Genomic DNA, 21451 nt, shown 5'->3' on the forward strand with positions numbered 1-21451 from the left:
GAGCAGTTTTGTTTTATTTTTACATACCCATGAACAGCTTGCAAATCCGCATTCAAAGTCAGTTTGATGTTAATGTGTTATGATCTGTGAATAGCTTGTATTTAAAATTGAGCCATATGTACAAATAACTTTCATTGAGTTTATTCAGAAGCATTCCTTTAAACAAGAAATGTACATGTAATATGCTCTTGGGCAAATTTTAAGAGAAATCTTAGCTGACAAACATGTTTATGAGAGCTGCTTGCAATTGCTAGGAGGTAGAAAAATTTTAAATTAGGAAAAATGAAAAATATGTCCTAGGGACAGTTAGGAAAGGAAATGCAACGTTTGAATTCATCTTGCATTAGCAAGGCTATCATAATGTGGTGTACAAATTATATTTCCTCTTGTTATTATGAATATTTTTCAAACTATGGGTAGAAAATATGCATAATTGCAGAATATTTTGTAAATTTTGAATTACTTTTGCTTAAACTTCTGTATTGTGTGGGAAAAGAAAGAACACCATAATCTAGTACCTAGAGAACATTCACCATGATTTAGATTCCCTGTTTGGTAGATTTCTCCAGGTCCTGTAAAAATCAATCTTCTGTATGTAAAGGAAACACTAAGTCATTCTCTATGTGCAGTGTTCTGATTTGTATCAACTTTCTTCTTACCCCAAACTATCTTTGATCATGTTTATCTGAATATGCTACTTTTGGAATTTAACACTTGCCTCAGAATCCTTTTAAAGAAACAACAGTGCATCCACTTAAGAGTAAACATATAATTTCCTCTCTGCACTTCAGGGAAAAGGATTTTCAAACACCAAAAAAAAAAAAAAAAAATGCTGTTACATAATGTCAACTCACTAAAACATTATTTCCATCATTCCTAATTCCTTCTTTATATTATCATAACAAGAAGACCAAATTGTACATGTGGCCATAGCAAGATTCATATGAAAATACAAAGCTTGATTGTCTCTCATTTTAACTACCCTATAGTCAGCTCTATGTACGAGAATAAATATTTGTGCATGTTTGTATCTGACATATTGTATTAGTTGATTATTGTAAACTTATTTGCATTTGAATATTCCATTCTACAATCCCAAATATATTTAATGTAAGTATGTTAAATATGTAAAAAAATCTATTACTGTTTCCCATATTTCAATATTTGCAAAATTTGGAGAGCATTCAACTTTCTGCCTTAGATTACAATCATATCTAGATATCTATATCTATATCTATATCTATCTATATATTTCAGTTGTTTGTTTTTACATTCCAATAAGGATTTTATTTTATATTTTTAAGTAATTTCATTTGATGATATAATGAAAATTTGACTTGGATTTAAAGATGGGCATTCAAGTTATTTAACCCATGTAAGTATAAGTCCAAAAATATTTTTAAAAACAGGAGAATTTTAATATTGTTGAGACCCACTCAGTGATTAAAAATCCGCAGACAAAAATACTAGATCTGGAATTTGTGAATTTAATGAATGGCTACATTCAAAAGGGCTTAATTCAATCATTTGACTCACCAGTGGTAGGAACTAATTTCCCTCAAATATATACACTCTTGAAAGGATTTATGGTGCTGATGTACATATTTTTACATTTGTTTTAAATGTAATTTTTTTAACATTTTTAAACATACATACAAACATTTTTCAATGTAAGCTTTTTAACGTTTGTTTTAAACATACATACGAATGCTTTGTCAAACATGTGAGGCCTATGGACAGTTGTGTAGGGATAAAGATGTTTTAATATATTTGTAAGATTATTTTTTTAAATGTTGGGAATTGATAAAATTATAAATAACACAGGAAACTTTCTTTTGGATAGGTAAAACAGCAGTTTTTAGAAAAAAAAATCGGGTGCATAGCGGAAAGCATGAACTTATGGCAAGCCGATTTGATTATGCTAGATAAGCCACCTAAACTTTCCGAGCCTCAGCTTTTACATCCATAAATTATGCTTTAAAATACCCACTCTGGAACTTTGGGAGAGTTAGTGATACCGTATGTAAAGATGGCCTTTTCTATAAACACAAGACAGTTATGGATAATAATATGTAAAGATGAAATTAAAAACAGAATAGCCATACCAAAATGAACGCACTCATACATATATATGTTCACAGGTGCATAAATAATTCTCTGGACAACAACCAGCACAAAAATAAAAAGAGTAAATATAAATATTAACGATCTAAGCCTGCTGAATCCTGGTAGCTTAGCATTTATATGCCCCCAGAACATACAAAATATATCTAAAAGAAACAAAGACAATGAAAATTAGTGTGTGTGTGTGTGTGTGTGTGTGTGTGAGCGAGCACGCACGTGCGCGTGCACAGGCACTCACTGCTTACACAAAAGTACACATTCAGGGAACGGTGGAAGGCAGACCTAGCCTCCGAGCCAGGATGGGTGATCAGGAAGCCTTTGGTTTAGTAGCATCTCCCAAACTGCTAAATGGTAAAGACTGAATAGAGAGAAAAAGAGATTTCCAAAATAAGAGAGAGGTGTATATATTATTGTTTACTCTAAGCCCGCAGATCAACACATTAAAAGGTAGACAATGAAATAAAAAAATAAGTCAGAAAGTGAATTTACTCTGAATAATACAAAACACATAAGTGATCAGAAAATATTTTAATAAAAGTATATAGGATTCTCAAAATTAAAAAAAAAATAACATGTTTACAAAAAGACCAAGAAGCAATTAAGTGAAATGAGACAATGAAAGAAAACAAGTCTGTATGAAAACAATTTAAAAATCCCTATGAAATCAATGAATTAATTAAATCCTTATCAAAATAAAACTATAGTTTTTGCATATATAAAAAAGTATATAGAACCATATAAGAAACATTCAATAATTCAGTTTTATATATGTAATTATATATAAACATATAAAACTATAGTTATTGAATATATAGAAAAGAACTACATATAGAAATTACATATATACAGAACTACATATGTATTACATACATATATACAGAACTACATATAGAAATTTATAGATATTTAGGTATGTATAAAACTACATATATATGTTTATATTCTTAAGTTTATACTGTAATTACAAAGACATATACCTGTATATAAACATATATAATATACGTATATGTATACACATACACATAGACACAGATATAAAGACAGAACAACACAAATTACTAGGCAGCATTACCTCTAGACAGGACACAAAGAAAGTTTAACAAGTCAAATGTAAAAGTCATTAATTCAAGCAAAAAAGCTCAGGTAGATCAAAACTTTAAAAATGCATAAGAACACTTAGCAGATATGGAGTATAACGTGCCTAGAAGAATTAAGAAGAAATTATAGCAATCAACAATATAGATAGGTAAAATTACTTGACAGTTTCTCATATTGAAAATAGATGTGTCCTTACAATGAACATAAACACCAAAGCCAAGCACAAAATCAAATCTTTACTTGGATATGACAGTTTAAAACTGGTAAATCTCAGGGGTGCGTTGGTGGTTCAGTCAGTTAAGTGTCCTACTTTGGCTCAGGTCACGATCTTGAGGTACACGAGTTCGAGCCCCACTTTGGGCTCTGTGCTGACAGCTCAAAGCCTGCTTCTGATTCTGTGTCTCCCTCTCTCTGCCCCTCCCCTCCCACAGAGAGACTCTCTGTCTCTCTTTCTCAAAAATAAATTAAAAAAAAATTAAAAAAAACCCTGTTAAACCTCAAAGATAAAGAGAAAAATCTTTACAGTATCAAAGACAAAATGCAGAATAATTAAAAACAATGAGAATTAGATTTAAAGTAGATTCCTGTGTTAATTTTTTTAAATTTTCTTTAATGTTTATTTATTTTTGAAAGAGAGAGACCAGTGTGAACGGGGCAGGGGTGAAGAGAGAGTGCGACACAGAATCGGAAGCAGGCTCCAGGCTCTCAGCTATCAGCACAGAGCCTGATGCAGGGCTCAAACTCATGAACCATGAGATCATGACTTGAGTCAAAGTCAGGAGCTTAGCTGACTGAGCCACCCAAGTGCCCCTAATTATTTTTTAAAGCTGAAAGAGGTTGACAAAAACCACGTGCTCAAAATGCTGAAGGAAAATAATTTGCTATTATCAATAACCTTTCCTAGATGTAGTTAAAAATGGTAAGCTATCTAAAATCAAGGAGGACCCCTTAGTTAAGAATTTTTTCCAATGTATAAAAAATAAGTTTTTACTGTTCGCTACTGACATTTTGACAAATGTCGTATTAATCTTTGCCTTCAGAATCTCTGCAGAATATAATAGAGAAGAAAAAAATCTTGTAATTCATGTTTTATTTCATATGTTAAAGCTTGAAGAGTAAATGCTAAATTAGCAGAATAAAAGTCTGTGATTTCCAAAGCAAGGATTTTCAGAAAGTTAAATAAAAAAGCTTATTTTATCAATGGAGCACAAGGCCAAAGGGGAGAATAAAAGATGGAAAGTGAAAGCATAGAAAATGAAAGAAGAAAGTAGAAATAAGTTCAAACATATTGTAGTCATAATCGGATTAAATATCATTTTTCATCAAAGCTGTATATAAATATGCTGCTTTGAAGAGGTGTACCAAATTCAAAATGAGATAGGAAATTTTATATAAAAAGTTGGAAATATTTACCCATTGCTTCAAAAGAAACAACTATTGCTGAAAAAAAGAAAACCCATGATCCATGGGGTCTAAAATAAGACATTTATTCAGCTCACATGCTTACGAAGGAGCACATTCTGGTAGGTTTCTGATAGGTTCATCTAAGCAACTCTTCTGGTCTCAGGACACCCACAGTCACTACAACTAATCAGCATTGTAAAAATAAAAATATTCTCACTTCAAAGAGAAAAACGTAACCATGATAAATAGAAACAAAACACAAGATTATCCTTGTTAACAGATGATGAAATTGTCTATAGGAAAATGTAAGAAAGTCTACAGAAACACCTTGCATAGTAATGGGATGTTTTGCCAACATTTTTGAATACTAGCAAATGCCCCAAATGGATCGATTTCCTATATTTAAAAAAAAAAACCCAAAACTACAAGGGCACCTGGGTGACTCAGTCAGGTAAGCATTGACGCTTGGTGTCGGTCAGGTCATGATCTCCAGGTTTCGTGAGTTTGAGCCCTGCGTAGAGCTCTACGCTGGAAGTACTCAGCCTACTCCAAGATTCTTTCTCTCCCTCTCTCTGCCCCTTCCCTTCTTACAGTGTCTCTGCCTCTCTCAAATAAATTAATTAATTAAAAAAATATATGAATAAATAGTAAATCAGGTACAATTTAAAATGGCAAAAACAAATCGAGCAAATTACCACAAACCCTTCTAAAATCATTAGAGGAAAAAAAATCCAATACATAATTTTCAAGTTTATTCTATATAAAGAGCAATGTTACTGAAAATATAAAAACACACCCCAAAATAATATATTTACCAAATTACTTAATCAGAGCATTTAAATTTTCATATTAATCTATAAATTAAATCTAATTTTAATGATAAACTCAGTCATCTGTTAATAAAATGCAAATAAATAGTAAAGGATTAAGAAAAGCAAAAATGTATTGAAAAAGAAGATGATGGAGGTATGTAATTAGCAGAAACAGAAGAAGAGAGGACATATCCTAACAGATATCTAGACATTATAAAGATGAATATAGTGAGTGTAAACCCAGACAGTTGGTTTTTCTTTTTTCTTTTTTTTTTCTTTTTTTTTTTTTTTTTTTTGCAAGTGCCTGACTTAAGCTTTGATTGCCAAGGCCCCCACTTCAAAGAGAGCTATCTGGAACAAACACCATGCCAGCCACAGGACTAGATCAAGATCCAGGCTGCCTCCCCCTGTCCCGGGAGACTCTTTGTTTTAGAGACTTTGATTGATTTTGATAACTGTTGATTTGGGCCTTTTTCTCTCTGCCTCTCTTACGATGCTTTAAATTCCCACTCTTATGTTTTAAATTCATCAATAAAGAGTGAGTCTCCCAGACCCTAGGACCCACCCTTGACCCCAATACCAATAGAACTTGAAGGCCCCTCCACATTCTCTTTCTCTCTACCCTCCACCTCTCTGTGTGACCCCAGGCATGCCACATAATTTCCAGGATATGTAAGTAATAAACATTTTTTGTTTTTTGGTTTTTTTTTTTCAAATTTTCCTAATGCTTATTGCGGAAGAGTGTCTTGCAATCATAATAAGAATCACAAAGGCTGGTCCAACCACAAAATTAGTCATTGATAGGCTAAGACTAGCATAAAACAATGAAATACTCTTTAAATATGGTACTAGTAGAGAAATAAAGAGAGGAGGAGAACAAATTCAGGGGAGTGAATAAAATTAGATATCTAAATCTATGTATAAGCATATGACCTTGACAGAAGGCAAAGGTAGCATTTTTAACCATTATGGAAAGGGTAATACAAAAAGTACACAGAAAGGGACTGGCTGGTTATCTAGATTCTCTAGAACATCTCAAACACATGAATAAAAATAGATAAATTATATATATATATATATATATATATATATATATATACACACACACACATACATGTACACACACACACACACATATATATATATATATATATATATATATATGTAAGTTGACCTGGGTAACATTGTCACTCTGTGCCAGGTATCACTTCCACTGACTTTTTTGTGTTTTTCTGGGTTTTGTTTTCCGTTACTCTCCCATTCCCGCTATAGCCCTTCTCCCAAATTACCATGTACTCAAGGATAGTACCCAAAGTAAGGGTGAACAGAGTATGGTGAAAAAGGAGCCCAGCTTAGCAGATATTTGAAAGGAATAATAGACAAAAGAAATTGCAGACTAAAAATAGATTTCAGGCTCATTCTTCCAAATATTTGCTAGGATAACAATGTAGAGCTAAATAAACTTGGTCTGTGGATGGATCCTGAAAGTCACTTCCAAAGCCGAGAGGCATTGAGATTCACAAGAAAATATATAAATACTGGCCCAGATCTACTCACCACTTCTTACTGTGTTGGAGAAATCACTGGGAATTGGAGCTCAAAGGACTTCCCTCAGCAGAAGATCACAGGACATTGCAAGGGTCAAGCAGGATGAAAGAGAGGCAGTTAGCATATATTGGGATGCACCACCTAATGTGAGAAAGAGAAAACCATACTTAAATATCTGACAAAGACTTTTTGAGTGGACACATGAAACCATTGCCAATTTAAAATTTCTGGTAAGGTGATGAAACTCGAATAGCCACTGCTTAAAACGGAATCAGTAATCAGAAAGATGGAGAAAGAAGGAACACTGCCCAAGAGGACACTGCTTTCCTCTCATTCTCACAAGGGAGTTGAGAGATGACAGTGTCCTTGGACGCCTCCTGCTCTTTTGAGTCTTGTGGAATTTTGCTGTCTCTCCTGATTTCTATCATCTATCAAGCTTCAGTCACTTCCCTCTTTTCCCAGAAGTCTTGGTAACCCTGACTCCATCCATACTCAAGACATAACTGGAAAAATTTAATGCCCTTAAGAGAAAATTAACCAGGTCTTTGGCTACCCAACACCCAATATCCAACAGTCATTAGACAGGAAAAAATCCATTTTGTTTTTAATGACAAATGGTTATATGAAAACTGGTACTTCCCTCATCACAACACTTGTCACAGGGTGGGCTCTCTCCCCATTTAGACTATAGAATCCAGGCATACAAGGAATTTTGTCTGACTTATTTAACTGCTGTATTCCTCACTCCTACCATGGTGCCTGACACAGAGGAAACTTTAAGTAAATATCTGTTAAAAGAAATAAGAGGAAAAACAAGAAGAAAGTTTTAGAGTTTGACTCTGGAAATAGGTTGGCTCTATTTGAAACCTGGTTTCTCTGCTAATTATGTGTGAGACCACCACCAAATCCTTGTTCTCGGTGTGTCTGTTTCCTCCTTTGTAAAATGGAGATATGGACACAATCATTACTATTTTGTAATTTTTAAGAGAGATGAAAATATAAAGAATTTGAAATCACATACGAAAGGCTACATGTTTTAAGGGCACACTGAAGGTAACTAAAAAGTAAATACATAGATGGAAAAATAATATAAAGAATCCAAATAAATTACTCTGAGTAAAGAAATATTTGAGTTTTAGGTGGGAAGAATATGTAACTATCCAAGAGAAATTCCCTAACTCGACAGACAAGGAAATAATTTTACCAGTTTCCAATGAAATTAAATTATAAAGATAACAATAAATGGTGCTGAAGTACTTATTTGCGAAATAACGAGCTAATAGTCGATGGATCTTGTTTTAGTGACACTTGAAAAAAAGAACTACAATAAGATAATCCTCTTCCTGTTAGGATGGTACTCATGTGACAATCAGGGAAATGTATTTTAAAATACTGAATGCCTCAGTATTTAATATAATTACTATAATATTAAATATAAAATCTATTAATCATAGGGGCACCTGGGTGGCTCAGTCGGTTAAGCGTCCAACTTCAGCTCAGGTCATGATCTTGTGGTTTGTGAGTTCGAGCCCCACGTCGGGCTCTGTGCTGATGGCTCAGAGCCTGGAGCCTGCTTCTGATTCTGTGTCTCCCTCTCTCTCTGCCCCTCCCCACTCATTCTGTGTCTCTCTCTGTCTCAAAAATAATCAAATATTTAAAAAATCTATCAATTTAATAATGTTCCATTGATAAAATATTTGGAGCTATAGCAGTCAAATGAAAATAAGAATAAATGTCTGAAAAGGTAAAAGCAAAGTATTAAATGAACAACATATAATTAAACATCAAACAAAAATAACGATCTAAGTGTAGTATTTAATCACATTCATGAGTAATAATTATACTGTAGAAAATAAGAATCTTTCTTGGGGTGCCTGGATGGCTCAGTCAGTTAAGGCTCTGACTATTGATTTCAGCTCAGGTCATGATCTCATGATTGTGAGATCGAACCCCACATTGTCACATTGTGCTCCATGCTGAATGTGGAGCATTCTGAAGACTCTCTCTATCCTTTTCCCTTTGCCCCCCAACTCTCTCTCTTTCTCGCTCTTTCTCTCCCTCTCTCTCTATCTCTCTTTGTCTCTTGCAAATGAGAAAATGTTTCTTTTTTTATTGTTAATGTATTTGTTTTCGAGAGAGAGAAAGAGAGAGATATTGAGAGTGTGGGGGAGGCACAGAGAGAGAAGGAGAGAGAATTCTAAGCAGGCTCCACACTGTCAGTGCAGAGTCCAATGCAGGGCTCGAATTCAGGAACCACGAAGTCATGACCTGAGACCAAATCAAGTTGGATGCTTAAGGGACAGAGCCTTCCAGGCACCCCAAAGTAAATATGCTTAAGAAATGTTTATGAAATGGACTTTGAGTATTTTCAGTAAGAATATACTCATTTATTGTATCTAATTAAAAACTGAAGAAAAGCACCTGAAACACACACACACACACACACACACACACACACAAACACACAGCTTTTTTTCATGGCTTGACATTTACACTGGCTGTCCAGCATTCCACAGGAGACTCACACTGTATAACTATTCATCACCATTCTTCCTCTCTCATCATACAAAGAATTTTTTTCTCTAAAAGAAATCTGTAGTCAGCTCTTAAATTGACATTGTTTTTCTCCTACCACTTAATCTGTAAGGGGGCATGCGTTGTCTGTGCTGTATAAGGCAGTGATCTAAGCTGTCCACAATGTTAAGAATTAAAACACAAAGCTCCTGCTTTCAGGGGACTTGCCGTCTAGTTGGAGAAAAGAAGATGTTATGAAATGTAACTTTTAACTGAAGGCAGTGACACTTAGATCACTAAAGGTTGTACTGAAACGTGATTTGACTTTAAACGATAGAATCCGATCCGCCAGGTAGAATGAATCTGAGAATACTTTTCAATTAGACTGGAAATCAAGACAGCAGAAAGGTGACAGAATGCAGCATCATTTAGAAGAATCTAGCCAGGGACATGTGGTAAGGCAGAGACACAGGCATTTTATTCACTATTCAGAACACACGAAGTATTAAGTGCACTGCTATCTATGTCCCATGCTTAGAAAAAAAAAAAAGATTCTGCCATTAATCCTTTATTTGTCCTAGTACAAAATTGTGGTGAATAGAAAATTTAGTACTTAACCAAAATCTTCAATATTTATCTGGAAAATTTTGACCTTTACCTATTAAAATACTGAAGACTTTGATTTGGAAAGTAACCAAGTGAAGAATTTCTATTTTTTTTCTTTTTACAACATATATAGCAAAATATATATTGTAAATAGGTTTGTTTGATAAATGACCTTATTTATTATTAACTAACATGTCACTAATAATACAATTTTATTTAAAATTAAAAACCAGAGTTCAGAAGATAATTTTTAAGTCGCAAGCATTATCAAATTACATTACTCTAAAACAACAAAAAAGCATGAAATGCTTCCTGATTAAAATGTAGTTTTTCCTATAATCACCTTCTCTTGAAATTGTAATAGGTAAGCTTCACTTTAGGCTCAAAAACTCACATTGTTTAATTCCAGCTTCTTAACCAAATATCTATAGCTAATGAACTCTGGTCATGTAACCAAGTCTGTGAGTATAAGCTTATACAAGGGTTCTGTGCACACGATTGTTGTATTTATTCATTTTGTAATATAAAAGTGTAATCTAATCCCCCAGTTTAAATTATCATTAGTCTACCAGGTAAGACTGTTCCGCTTCATAGTCTTTATGCTGCTTTCTTGAGGGACTAGGTTTTATTTGATGCAAGGAGATTTGCCAGCCTAATTCCTAGGCTTAATTCTAATTGTCAAGTGCATTTGTAAATCTTACAGATTTTACACATGGAAGAGAGAATTTATAACTATGTGTATACTTGTATCTCTGTTTGCAGGGTTCCAAATCACATATAATAAGGCTTTCAAATTTGAAAATCCTTATAATTTTGTTGATAATTTGCTATCTACTCATATTTGTCTCTCAGTTTTCTTCTTTAGATATGCGTTTTCCACTTTGATAGACACTCCCATTCTTTAAAAATGAATGAGTCCGGGGCGCCTGGGTGGCGCAGTCGGTTAAGCGTCCGACATCAGCCAGGTCACGATCTCGCGGTCCGGGAGTTCGAGCCCCGCGTCAGGCTCTGGACTGATGGCTCGGAGCCTGGAGCCTGTTTCCGATTCTGTGTCTCCCTCTCTCTCTGACCCTCCCCGTTCATGCTCTGTCTCTGTCTCAAAAATAAATAAACATTAAAAAAAATAATAATAAATAAATTAAAAAAATAATAATAAAAATAAAAATGAATGAGTCCATACGACTTTTTTACATAAATGACCTGCCCCGGAAATTACCATTTTAATACAATTAAACAAAAGATTCTGTAGACTATCCTATTCTGGTTGTTTCAACCTTTTGAAGATTTTGATTTTTCCTTGTTTTTATTACCATTACTTGTTTCTTGGTAGTATTAATTCATACTTCTGAACATGAAGGTCATATCATTTGTAACTTGTCTTACGAGTTTTAGCAAAATACTTAAAAGGCACTGTTGGAAAGTACTGTTTTCCTTGTGATTATTTGGGTTTGGTGAAAGGCTATCTGAGTTTACACTGAGTTTAAGATAAGGACCATTTTCAAATTTGACTATTTTTTTTTTGTTTAGGTTTTTTTTTAAATTAATTAATTAATTTATTTATTTATCTATTTTGAGAGAGAGGGAGGGTCAGTGAGAGAGGAAGTGAAAGAATCCTACACGGGCCCTGTGCTGTCAGCGCAGAGCCCCATAACAGAGCTTGAACTCACGAACCATGAGATTATGACCTGAGCCAAAATCAAGAGTTGGACACAACCCACTGAGCCACCCAGGTGCCCATCAGATTTGACTTTGTTTAAAACCTCTTAAAGAGGTGTCATTTAGGGCCTTTTCTTTCGGATTTCACAGTCCATTGGTTTGAAACACATCGGAAGCCATGAAGAGCCTTGATGTATAGTTTGTACTTCTTTCGTACCGTCAGGTTTCTCGTAGTCAATATTCCCAGAGTTTATTTTTGTCCTTCAAATGAGAACTCGCAGCTGGTGCTGTAATGTGCTTAATTTCTCTGCAGAGTCTAACCATTGAAAATTCCGTTTTTAACCACAGGGCTTCGAGACACCATTTAGCCGTTTCTCCCAATTCCTAAATAAAACAACACCCCGCAGTCCTGAGAATATGGTTGCAGATGATGCCTCCAACATCCTCTAGTGGATGTGGTAGCAGCTGGGCCCTGCTGAGTCACTTACCTGCAGTCTCTGGTGAGGCTGAGACATGCTGTTTGGATTCTAGTAGGGATCCCCCTTCCCTCCCAGTCAGATCTCAGTCCTCCTTACTCACATGGTGGTCACACCTCGAAGGTGGTCACACCTGCTAGCATCATACTGCCCTCTAAGGGAAAATAGAGACCCAAAGCTTGACTAGGAAGAAGCAGAGTGTTCATATGCCATCTTGAGCCTAAAATCGGAAAGCGTGACTTCAAATGCAGTGATTTGTTTTAATGGCCATTTTGCTTTAGATAGGAAAATATTCTTTTGTTCTCTTCTTAGTGATTTTAATCTCTGTTGATTTTTGTTTTTACTTTTATATATTTTTCCTAATGTATTTGGCAGACCCTACCTCCTCTCACCTTTTTTTACTCCCACTCACAAAGGAGTGACAGCAAAGGACTGTTCCGTCCTACTGTTCTCTAAGCACAAGTATAAAAGTAGACAAAGTAAAATGTGCCTAATATTTACCATTCCACGCCACTTTCCTTTTTGTTTTCCTTTTGTGAAACTGTAGGTTATTCTCTGCTTTAATTCCTTCCTGGCTCAGAAGGACATAATGCCCCAGGAGTCACCTCCTCTACCCTCTGCTCTCAGGCAGGGGAAACATTAAAACAACTTCATAAATAGGGTCATGTGTTCACTTTTTCAAGCTAAGGATTTATCCTCACAATTTCCTTCTGTGTTTACAAATTTAGTGACTCCAAACGTGATATCTTCTACTTTGACTCATCCATTCCCGCTAAAAATAATAGTATTTGTTAAAGGTATGTAACAAATAATGAGTAGAGGGCTTCTCTTGTAGTTCGTATACTTGTCTCTTTTTTTTTTCTGTAAACAACCCTTATCTCTTCTTCTACAATTATTATATTATTGTGGTATGGTTATGAATTATTTTGAATTTGGGGCTGGCTTTCTATTTTAAAAGTTTCTGTTTTTTTATCACCTTCTCCACTCTTATTAACACTCTTATGCATATTCATATGTGTTATTCATGAGCAGATTTGCTGATACTCTTCAAAGTCCATATTTTTTCTTCATATGTACTTATATTTTTTTGTCTCTAATACATAGTCTTGTATAGAGAGATGGACATAGTTGACGGTAAAGAGGAACTGAACAGTTTCAAATGTGGTTTTAAAATGTTGATAATAGATAGTAGCTTCTTTTTGGGAAAGACATTTTCCTGCTGTGAATGGAAGATTAAGGCTCAAAGGAAAATGGCAAAGCAGCTCAGAATAGCTATTGCCTGGCATCTGATAAAGAATAGATATCGACAAATTGATGGCTAGGCGCCTTTAAGAGCATAGTCTACGTTTCTCTATGTACTTGGTGGAGCCAATTAAGATAATTATAACTATTTTACCAACATATATCTTTTTTAACGACTCTGAAAGCAGAAGCCTTAGACAATGGATGCTTGTGTTTATCTGGGATTTAAAGATGATCAAGAAGGAGTGTGGCAGATGGTCAAAGGGTTGACATTCCAGGGTGCAAATAAGAACATAATGACATATTGGATCATACATTCGTGATTTGGCAGAAAAAGCAAGGGAGGCCAGGAGGATGTTTCAAACTTAAATGAACAGGCAGAATCAGGAGGCTGAAAATTGATATTAGGGCAATTCTAGGGTCAAAGAAGGGGAAGTCAGGAAGCAGGAGAGAAGCAATAAACATTTAGTAGAGAGCTTGAGGAGGTAATGCTGTTGAAGTGTTAGAGGATATGTAAGTTCATTTTCCTTTTAATGTCTTAATACATGTCAACATAATAAGGAAACTGTAACAAAAGACAAGTTCCTGCTGAGTGTAGTTCAAATCATTATTTATCAAGTACCTATTATGTGAGAGGAGCTGTACAGGCGGGCAAAAGAGCATTGTTTCATGCATGGTCTCTGATAATAGTTAAATTATGAGTATATCTTATTGCTGCTGGAAGACCAGAAAAAAAAAAAAAAGGAAACAATATGAAGTCTTGCATATTTATCTGTCTGGTGAAATTAAGTTTCTAGTTCCTAGCTTTCTCTTCAGACATTTAAAAGAATTTTTTTTAAGTTTAGTTCAATTAGAGATCCACATCTGGGGATCTTAAATACATCTGCTGTTCTGATGGATTTAAAAATATTATTTTAATGTCTGCTGGCTGTGCTTGAGAGAAAGCCTATCTTTATACCTGTATTATCAAACAAAGAATCCTATGAAATGGTGGGGAGTGTATGGATGTCTAATAATTTAAGTTTTGAAGAACACATAGTTTTAATACCAAGATATAAGGCAATTTTGGACTTTAATATAAGATATGTTTTTGCCCCAGGGAGTATTTAAAAAGCATCCCTTATTTTAATTTAAATTCTATTACAGTTTATATAAGTAGCACAGCGATTAGAATCTTTCAAGGTCTTTCAAAATATTGAACAAAAAAATAATAGGACACATACTATTAGCTCAAGAAAATTATGTCTGAATTCCAGAAGCAGTATGCAACTTGCATTATACTATCCTACTCTGTAGCCTTCTGTCCCTGTAGAAGCTTAGAGGTTGCAAGTGTACCTATGAATTCACAAAACATTTTATTGTGAATATTTTATTGTGAATCATCAGCCAGTTATGAAATCCCTGTAGTTCTTGTAGCTCCAAAGTGATTTTTTTTCTTACTATGATTGCTTTTCCAGTCATCACAATGTTTTCTTAAAGTGTCTACATGAAGTCAGATATTGCATATCTGTATAGCAGTCTCCTTACATCCTCTCCTATGGACCATAGCTGTTTACAAAAAAGAAATAGAATATATATATATATATATATATATATATATATAAAATTTATAGTTTTATTATATATTTATTATATATTATATATAGTTATATATAGTTTCATTATATTATTTATAATATTATATATTTATAGAATAAAGAAATAGAATATATATACACATATATATGTGTGTGTGTGTGTGTGTGTATATATATATATATATATATATATATAAAGGATGCTTTGACATCTGTGTTGAAAGAATAAAACACATTCAAGGCTATTTCCAAATTACACTGAAGATACACTTGCTGGGAATATCAGGAATATATTCCAGAAGACATTAATAACTAAGAGAATCTCCCGATTTTTCTGGCCATTTTCTGAGACCCTTTGGTCACCACCTAAATCCATATGCAACATGTAGAATTTTCACACTATTGCTTCAAAGACTCTTTGTATGACAGATTTTTCTAAAATTTTTGCCATCCCAAAGTCCTCTCAATACACCCCCTTTGGGTTAAAATAGAACTTTTAAGGTGGTAAACCCAAAAGTATGCACAGTGTTTCAGTGCAGTCTTCTCACTAAAGAGATTCATAGATAGTCCATATTTTACTGAATGATTCCAGTACTGTTTAGTTTATCTGAACTTCCTATAGCCTATTCCTGCATTCAGAGATACATATTACAAAATAATTGCTATTACTCATCTAATATGCATCTTTATTCACATTGTTTTAGTTGAAATTCTTTGCGCTAGCTGTCCAATATCTTCTTGAATCCTAACCAAATATATGTTCTTGGCTTCCAAGAGTCCTATGAGCTTGTGTCTTCATTCAAACTATTGAGAATCAGAATTAAGGACCAACCTTGGGTACACATTGTTAGAGACTGTCCTTTATTTAGCATTGATAATCAGTACTTTTCATGTTCCATCCTGGTATGGTTGATCTTTATTGAGCTCATATATTTTTATCCACTTGGAAATGAAGATTTTCTATATTGCTTGGTTTATTTTTTTAATTATACGTCAAGTTTGGGATTTGTTGTTGCTCTTGAAACCTAATTTTGCAGTTTCAATGAAACAAATTTTATTCTCTGTATAAAAATACATTGTGTGTGTGTGTGTGTGTGTGTGTGTGTATGCATACATATCTTCTTACCTCTTTCATTTTAGTTCAAAGTTTTCTTGTTCAAGTTCAGTGAGCCTTCAGCCAAGTACATTTTTTGCAGTTCCAGTTAGGTACACAATATCCCATTTGAAGAGCTCATTATTCTGCTCTGCTAAATCTTTCTAGGTAGGAAGCTCTTTGCTTCCTGAATCCTCTTTTCTTTTCAAAAGTCAAACCTACAGCTGGAAAAAAAGAAAGAATAGTTTTACGTCTCTGTGTCTGAGAGCTTTCTATTTAAGAACTTAAGGTGTACCAGAAACATGTTCTGGATTTCTTTTTGTTTCCGATCGTGTTTCTGACTGCATTTCCAATAATTATTCTGAAAGAGAGTATGCTTCCAGATTAAGAATCTAATGTGTACACTAGGCCAGAGCCATAAAAAGGGGTCCACAACTACCATTGCATGTTATATCATTGTACATGTTATTAACCACGTTTATTGAAATCAGGGACCAGTGCCTTCCATCTCTTCTTTGGAGGCCAGCAGTGGGATTCTCAAACATGTTTGTGCCTGTGAACACTTAGTTCATACCTTTTCCTTAGACTAGGGAGCTGCACGTGTAGGCAAGTTTATATTAATCATGATGCAACGTCCTACAGCTGAGAGGTGTGCTGCTTCAAAGCTCAGGTCTCTGGGCGAGGGCTTGTAACTGTTGTAATTATACAATACACATGATGCAATTTCTGCATTTTTTCTTTCTCAACTTGCTTCAAAATAGACAATCAATAATTTTTTTCTTTTCCACTGGGTAAGAAAATCTTTTCTAATTTGTCATTGGATTATGTGTGCTCTTTAACAAACCTTCAGTTATGTATATGTGCACATAAATGATCATATGTGCATATGATTACAAAACCATATAATTCATGTGTTTTATTACATTGAATATTTGAAAAATGTGTTATCTTTCTACTGCATTAATTTGGCAATATGAAATCAAGAAAATATAACTGTAGGGTATTTTATCATGGCTATCTTAAACATACTCCTAGGTAATAGCATTTCAATTTCCAGAATTAAAAAAACAAAAAGATAAACGAATCCCTAAGTGTAATTGTCTAATGAGTCACTTACTTTTTAGTGAATTAACTAAAATTAATTAATTAGTAATTAACTTGTAGGTGTACTTGCTGGTTAGATTCTCTGGAAGAAAGCTCTGACCTGGAGTTTAGAGGGCAGACTGTTTACTGCAGTGTGCAGTTGGGATCAGCGTCTGTGAGGCAGTGGAAGGAAGCAGGTTGAGCAGCGTGAGACATTGAGCTTCCGTGCAAATTTAATGCCTCGCAGTTGGCCCAATAGTAAAGCTCTGGAACTAAACCTGCCTTTCACTGTGTCTACATTCAATGGAAGTGGCTACACCTTTAGAACCTTGAAGCAATGAGCCACTGATGATATGCTGCTCCAGAAGGATGCAACACAGGGCCAGGCGATAACGTGCAAGTAGGGCAGCTACTTATTCCGTGCAGGGGGTCTGCACAGCACATCTAAGTGTATGCCAAAGGGTCTTTAGACCAACAAACTTGTTGGACTGAAGAATAACAGTACTAAGATAACCATATACTATGTGCACTTGAGAACATCAGTGTGATTGGAGGTGAATTGGTAAAAAGGCAGTGTGATGTTGTGGTTTGGGAATGTATTGGGGTTGTATCCTGATTATTTACTAGCTCTATAACTTTGGGCAATTTATCCTCTGGGACTCGGTTTCTCTATTTTTTTATTATTATATACAGTAAAAATGATTTTTCCTAAAACATAAGACACTTAACATCTTCCCTCTATAATCTATAATCCAGAGTGACTATGCAAGCAATTAATATAATAGATAGAATTTTGAAAGCACATAAAAAGTAGAATTAACTATTTTATTCATCATTAACTTTCCATGGTGTGCCTACTATATAACAAGAGTGCTTCACATCACAACTAAATCTGAAAAAGTTTATTAATTGATCTGGTCTCTCCACAAATATATTATCTATACCAGTGGTCCTTGGGCTTTTTTGTACATTAACATCATCTGAATAGTTTGCTAATGCCTGTGTTGAGTCACCGGGTTTGGCGTGGGGACCACTGTCTCGTTTCAAAGTTAGGACCCATTGGCTTGAATCTGTATTCTTTTAAGTCTTTTTGCCTTCATGTCCATGTCCAACATGATTGCTTCTTCATTCCCCTGTCTGCCTCTCTTTCCCTTCTCTTTAAATTTTGGCTCAATTGATTTTCCAGCTCGGTATCTTAATTTAAGAACATAGCTTAGTCACTCTTTAAGGATCGCCCCTTCCTGTTCCTTTGTCCATTTCATAAACTAAATTAAAAAAAAAAACATACCCATTTTATCCATTAAAGGAAATGTGAATCTTGACCGGCGGCTTTACTAAGTACATTTTGTTTTGCTTATGTCTGTCATAGATAACACAGCCAGCATTCTGACAAGGCGGAGGAGATTTAGTCGAACTATTCAGGATGTGTATTATCTCCCCATTATGATCTCTGATGGTGGAATCCCCTCTCTCAGCAGCAGCAGTACCCTCACCGTCAGGGTTTGTGCATGCGAGAGAGATGGGCGCGTGCGGACCTGCCATGCGGAAGCGTTCCTGTCCTCGGCTGGCTTGAGTACAGGAGCCTTAATCGCTATTCTGCTGTGTGTTGTCATTCTCCTAGGTAAGGTCACCCAACTCCTAATGTTGTATGATGGCGATTCTGAATGTACCGTATGGTGGCCAGCAGTGCATTAGAAAGGAGAGACAAAGAAAATCACTTGGACGGGACTTAAAAATTAGGAACCCAAAATTTGGACCACAAAGTATAGCTGCACAGACTTCCTTTTAATTAACTTTCTCAATACCCGAGCTGATGGAGAGAGACTTGGATTGAAATGTGAGTGAAAGAGTTGAAATGTCAGAAGGAAAGATAGGTTCAGAGAGAAATCTTTTTGGAAAGGATCTATTTGGGAAATAATTGATATTAAAAATTCTAAATACCACATTGAAGGAGCTTTTACAATTTATTTCAAAGAATATAAGTGACATGATTCTCAGATGAATCTCAACGCCGTATAAAAATAGATTTCTTGTGGAAACTTCTATTAGCCTAAGATATTACTTAATCATCAATGTTAGCTGAATTTTAAAGTACAAAGTCTGAATCATTTTGGCATTAACTATATTACATTTTATTAAGTTTAATAGGATTTTTAGTTGAGATTTGCATTACATTTCATTTTAATAAAAAATAAGATACTTCCTCTAATTATATATATATATATATATTATCATTTTAATAGTCTAAGTCTAATCACAGCCACACTTGAAGCTATTACTGTAACCTCTTTAGAATCGCTATTTCAACAAGACCACAAATCCGAGAAGTAGACATAAAGAATCGTTCTGTTTTGTTCAGAGGGTAGATATTTATTTTCCCAGCATGTCCACTCCCTTCTTCCTTTCTCTTAGCATCTTTATCTTTTGCTCATTTTTTCAGTACTGTGTACACGTGGGGCAAAATTTAAAAAAAAAAAAAACAACTATATGGTTTGTGGAGACAGATGTTTTGTTTTGTTTTGTTTTGCAAGGAGTGTTCCTTGTTTTGTTTTTGAGGTTAAAGATAAATCACTAGTATGGAAGGAGTGAAGAGCAAGGCAGAATGAGGCTGGGAAGTGGAATGCATGGTTAGGCAGCTGTGAGACAGTTTGGGGCTCCATTGAACATGGTAGATGGTGGGTTTTGTTCTCGGCGTGTCAAGAGACATTTCAAGCAAGAGAATCCATTCATAACATGCGTATTTGGAAACGATGAGTATAAAGGAAGTAGAGAACAAGTCTCATGATGGCGTGAGAGCATGTAGGCAAAGCAATTAGGACAACAGTGCGGCTGTCTTGCTCAGCCCCCTTTGGACTAGCATAGTTAGAGCGCAGGTGAAGAGTAGTAGATAATATCAAGATGTTTTAGGTGAAATCAAAAGTGATCTTGGATAATATGATGCAGATCCCCGGGTGAACATTTTTTATCAAAATCTTAACAGAATGATTAATGGAAGTGCCTAAGATTCATTTCAAAACTGCCACATGGAGAATTTCATGTCAGTGAGCTAATATCTAATGTTTATGACATAGTGTATTCTTTATTTTATTTTTTTAAATTTAAGTTTATTTATTTATTTTGAGAGAGAGAGTGCAAGAGGCAGAGAGAGAGAGAGAGAGAGAGAGAGAGAGAGAGAGAATATCCCAAGCAGGCTCCCCACCATCATTGTGGAACCCGATGTGCGGCTCAAACTCACATACAGTGAGAGCATGACCTGAACCAAAATCAAGAGTCGGATGCTCAACCGACTGAGCCACTCAGGTGTAGTTTTCTTGAAACAAGTTTCCAAGGGCTAAAAATAAAAGAGCTGACAAAAAAGCGATCTTGGATAGATTAGATAGATGTTGTCTGAGTTAGAAGAGGTTCAAAGAAGACTTTTCATCTCTTGCTGAATGTGGTTGCTGATCCTCACTGAGCTGAGGATCAGAAGTGCATGTTGTTGAGGTCACTACAGCAGGAGACTATAAAGAGAGAGAGATAATAAACTAGGCGGAGCTGTGACGAGCTCACGTGTGGTCCCAGTGTCAAGAAGGATGTGATAGCAGTACAGAGGGAAGGGACGTTCAGAGAAGAAGGAGGAATAAGTGCAAAGTATAATGTCATCAAGGTCAAAGGAAAAAATAACATCAAAAAGCACAGACCATCCAACAGTATCAAAAGCTGCTCAGATATTAAATAAATTTTGTAGCTAAGTCTACCAATCGCACTTAGCAACAGGGAGCATGGAGGTTCATTGCACCGCCGTGGAAGTGTTTCACTGTAGTATAGTCTTACACTAGATGCGTGGTAGAAAAGGAAAACAGGAAAACCAGGCTTTCTCAATTTTACTTACTTATATATTGATTGGTCACAACTGCTATTTGCTAAAGACATTTATGTATTGCTTTTTTTTTTTTGCATTTGATAATTGAAACAAAAACACACAAAGCCAAAATGGAAAATAAAATAAAATGAAATAAAATAAAATAAAACAAATACAAATATTGATTCCTCTATGGTTCCTAACCTAAACCACAAAGAATAGAACCCAGTAACTTTAGTATAATTTCCTCCAAAGTCCTTATTCTAAAAGATAGATCATTATCTATTATGATTATAGAGTCACATTATCTTTGCCTTTTGTTTTCACTTAACACCATAAAACCATCTTTGTATGCTAAGGTAAAGGCTTAAAAAGGT

The 21451-nt window shown here is 34.9% G+C and overlaps 1 protein-coding gene across 1 annotated transcript in view; it reads left to right on the forward strand.

Annotated features, from left to right (window-relative positions):
• CDH18 (cadherin 18) overlaps positions 1-21451 on the forward strand; it is a 349770-nt gene that overhangs the window by 322421 nt on the left and 5898 nt on the right. The window contains exon 10 of the mRNA XM_047860381.1: positions 18603-18854. Coding sequence (XP_047716337.1) covers positions 18603-18854 — 252 coding nt within the window. The remainder of the gene's footprint in view (positions 1-18602; positions 18855-21451) is intronic.

Source organism: Prionailurus viverrinus, chromosome A1 (genome assembly GCF_022837055.1).
Source record: "Prionailurus viverrinus isolate Anna chromosome A1, UM_Priviv_1.0, whole genome shotgun sequence".
NCBI lineage: Eukaryota > Metazoa > Chordata > Mammalia > Carnivora > Felidae > Prionailurus > Prionailurus viverrinus.